The sequence below is a fragment of the Anopheles merus genome, chromosome 3R, assembly GCF_017562075.2.
Source record: "Anopheles merus strain MAF chromosome 3R, AmerM5.1, whole genome shotgun sequence".
In the NCBI taxonomy this organism is placed as follows: domain Eukaryota; kingdom Metazoa; phylum Arthropoda; class Insecta; order Diptera; family Culicidae; genus Anopheles; species Anopheles merus.
Genome location: NC_054084.1, coordinates 41,858,596 through 41,861,866, shown reverse-complemented (window position 1 = coordinate 41,861,866; position 3,271 = coordinate 41,858,596). Strand labels below are relative to the sequence as shown.

The 3,271-nt window shown below is 51.1% G+C and overlaps 1 protein-coding gene across 1 annotated transcript; it reads right to left on the bottom strand.

Annotated features, from left to right (window-relative positions):
• Positions 1-934: 934 nt before the first annotated feature.
• LOC121596663 (transcription factor Sox-1-like) lies at positions 935-3,156 on the bottom strand. The gene is made up of 3 exons (XM_041921799.1): positions 2,738-3,156; positions 2,213-2,538; positions 935-2,137 (listed from the first exon to the last, which is right to left on the bottom strand). The coding sequence occupies exons 1-3, from the start codon at positions 2,792-2,794 to the stop codon at positions 1,330-1,332; spliced, it is 1,191 nt and encodes a 396-aa protein (XP_041777733.1). The 5' UTR covers positions 2,795-3,156; the 3' UTR covers positions 935-1,329.
• Positions 3,157-3,271: the final 115 nt, after the last annotated feature.

Below are 3,271 nucleotides of genomic sequence, written 5' to 3'. Positions count from 1 at the left end.
TTGCTTAATCTTTCGTTCTCTGTCTCACTCTCTCTTTCGCACATGGGTCTTGCTGAGAGGGCTTAGCCGTTTTGGTTCTCTCGCGATCCCTAACCGCTAATGGGTCATGGGATGAGAGGAATGAGAGAGACCCACTTTTTCAAACGATCCTCAACGAACAAACAGCGCCCGCAGCTTCCGCAGAACAGCTCACTCTCTCTCTCTCTCACAGCGAATTCCTTCGCCACATGGCATCGGTGCCCATAACAACGTGGACAGAAGGCTCTAAATGGAATACCATCTCTGTTTACGAAAGCCGTTTCGTTCGGTCTTGCGAAATTGTAACGCGAAAGCGATAGATGAAGGGCACGGGATATGGATTTTGTGACGCCATCGTAAGTGCCCTTTTTCCCTCCTGGCAACAGGTGACTACAGGGACTCGGCCTATTCGGATGTTTGTTGGGCGGGACACCGAACACCAAGTTTCTTAAGTTGCACCAGTATCATTATTTATAACGCATTTTATACATAACTCATACTACACATATTTAAAAAAAAAACATTAAAAATATATACGCAAATGATTGTTGTTGTTGTTTTTTTCCTTTCCTTTAGCGCCAATGTGTACACATTAACTAACACTGTACACACTAACAAAGGTGTCCTTAGCACTAGAGCGGGTTAGAGGCTTTCGTGAATGCAATGTCCCCCTCCCCTCACCTCCTTGTCTCTGGTGGCGCTAGCGGGGACATGCATCGTGTCTCTCTTTTAATTCAAACGCGTCTCCATGCGAAGCAGTTACACATGCTTTGCTTTTTTTGTTACAAGAGCAGCAAGCACACACGCGGATCCATAAACGCGATAAGGAAGAGGGAAGCTACTTGCGCTGCCAGTTACGTGGTTTAACACAGCGAGCGCAATGCAGCACGCCCAGAGTAAACAGTAATCAGTAGAGTAATGAATAAGAAATGAAAATGGGTTTATGGAAACATAAAAAAAGAGTAATGAGTAAAGGTTTCATGCTATAGCAGCTGTTCCAACGGGAGCCTCGGTAACGGAGAAACCAAAATAAGGGGTAAAACTATACCGTGTTTCAACATATTCGCTCGCTGGCCAATAGCATCATTGTGCTACAACACATCACCGCCCGAGTCGAACTAGGAAACCGAATGCAAAATCACGTTTATACATTTCGTGGCAGCTTTTAGTGTGTTAGAGCTCGGAAAGATGGTCAGAAGAATATCACCGTCTACCACCACCACCACCACCACCACCACCACCACCACCACCACCACCACCACCACCACCGCGACCATCGGCAGGACGACGACCTTTACTGGCAGCAGTTGGCTACCGTCTCATGTTGAAACCTTGGGAACCATCTGGCCCGGCAGGCAAACGTAGCACGTGTTGATTCGAAACGACATTTGATCCTCCGGTACTGCCGTGGGAGTTAGCTTGCGCGAACACTCCACCAGCCCCACCGCTGTACGGCATCGTATGGTTGGGGATGACACCGGGCGGTGCATGTCCCAGCAGTGGCGAAGACATCGGTCCACCTCCTTCCCCGTATCCCTTGCCGGTGTAGTATCCGGCCGCGCCGGGTACGTTGCCACCGTTACGGCCCCCGGCGTACCATGCGCCATCACGACCACCTCCCGCGGGCTGATGATTAAGCAGCGGGGCAAAGTGTTGCTGGTGTTGGTACGGATGGCTACTGAGTTGTTGCTGCTGCTGTTGCTGCTGATGATGGTGGTGGTGCTGTGGCATCGGCGGAAACGGATGATGCATCGGGTGGGTGCCATGCATGGGATGGTGCGGATGGTGTGGATGGTGGTGAAGGTTGGGTGTTGAGTAGTACAGACCCGGACCTGCCTGTGCCGCCCGACCCGGGGGCCCATTTTGCATCGCTGGAGGAAACGTTCCGATCGGGGCCTGTTGCCGGTACGGTGAATGATAGCGGTAAACGTTTGACGCATTGTTATTTGCACCATTCCCGGCCATTACTTCTCCACCACCGCCACTACCACCACCACCACCAGCGCCTGGACCAACGCTCCCGCTAGCTGGATTGGAACTACCATTCCCACTGGAGCTGTTGTTGTTGTTAACATTGTTTACTCGATATCCGTTTGTAGCAGGAGTATTTTTCTTCGTTCTGTGGACAAAAAAGATAGAAGAACGAATATTAAAACAGCGCCTTAAGCTGCTGCCACATGCTACCGTCACTTACTCAGCTTCTTCGTCGTCATGAGCCGATCCGAGAATACGCAACCGGGCCTCGGCATACTCCTGTCTCCTTTGATCGAGTGATTTGATCTGTGTCTTGGGCTTACTGTCGGCCGGGCTCTTCCCTTCCGACGCACCGCTGCTCTGTGGGCGCTTCAGAATTTGCATCGGCCGGACCACCATCTTCGGGCGCAGCTCCTCCTCCAGCATCTGCGGTAGGGAGTTCTGCCGAGCCGCGTTTCCCGACGATGCGCTCGATGGCTTAGCGCTGTCCGTCTGTTCCGTGCCGGGGCTGGTGGAGTTTTTCAGTATCGTTATCGCGTTGGCCAACTGATAGATGGTGTTGAAACCCAAATGCAGCCGCCGAAAGTGTCACACACGAGCGCACACACATAGCCACACCAGAAAAAAAAGAACAGTGCGTCAATTAGTCAACAAGGTCACCATGGTGATGTGATGATGGATGGGAGCGAAATTTACGCTGCCAGCATCCCACTACCACGCGTCTGCACCAAGTCCCTGTACCTACCCGCTCTTCGTCGATCTCTTCCCAACTGTCGGCGATTTCCTCCTTCTTGCTGGACATTTTGTGCGGTGGTGAACGGTGGCTGAGAAAAGTGATTTCGCTGGAGTGACTGGTCAGCAGCACGGCGAAGAATTATGATACAGCAGCAGCTCACTCTTGCCTTCCACACTACACTCTTCCAGCGAACTACTCCAGCTAGCCCGAACCAAAACACGGCGCAGATCTCCCCACCTCCTCGTACACCACCACCACCCACAGCAGCAGCCAAACCCCACTAGCGCACCGTTACCCGCAAGCACAATTCGTCGTGGCTGTAGTGAGGCACTTGAAAAGAAAATTAGAAATCTCCTTTTCAAGAGAGCAGTGAAAACTTGCTGCAGGTACGATTTTTCCTTGTCTTACGAAAACCGACGACGACAGCTGTCATCGCGATTTGACAGATTGGTTGTAACAGCGTGCAAGATTTCTATAGGAAAGATGGCCATCTACAATTCTCGTTGAAAATTCCTCGTTTAAATTGAATTTGCGACAATTTTA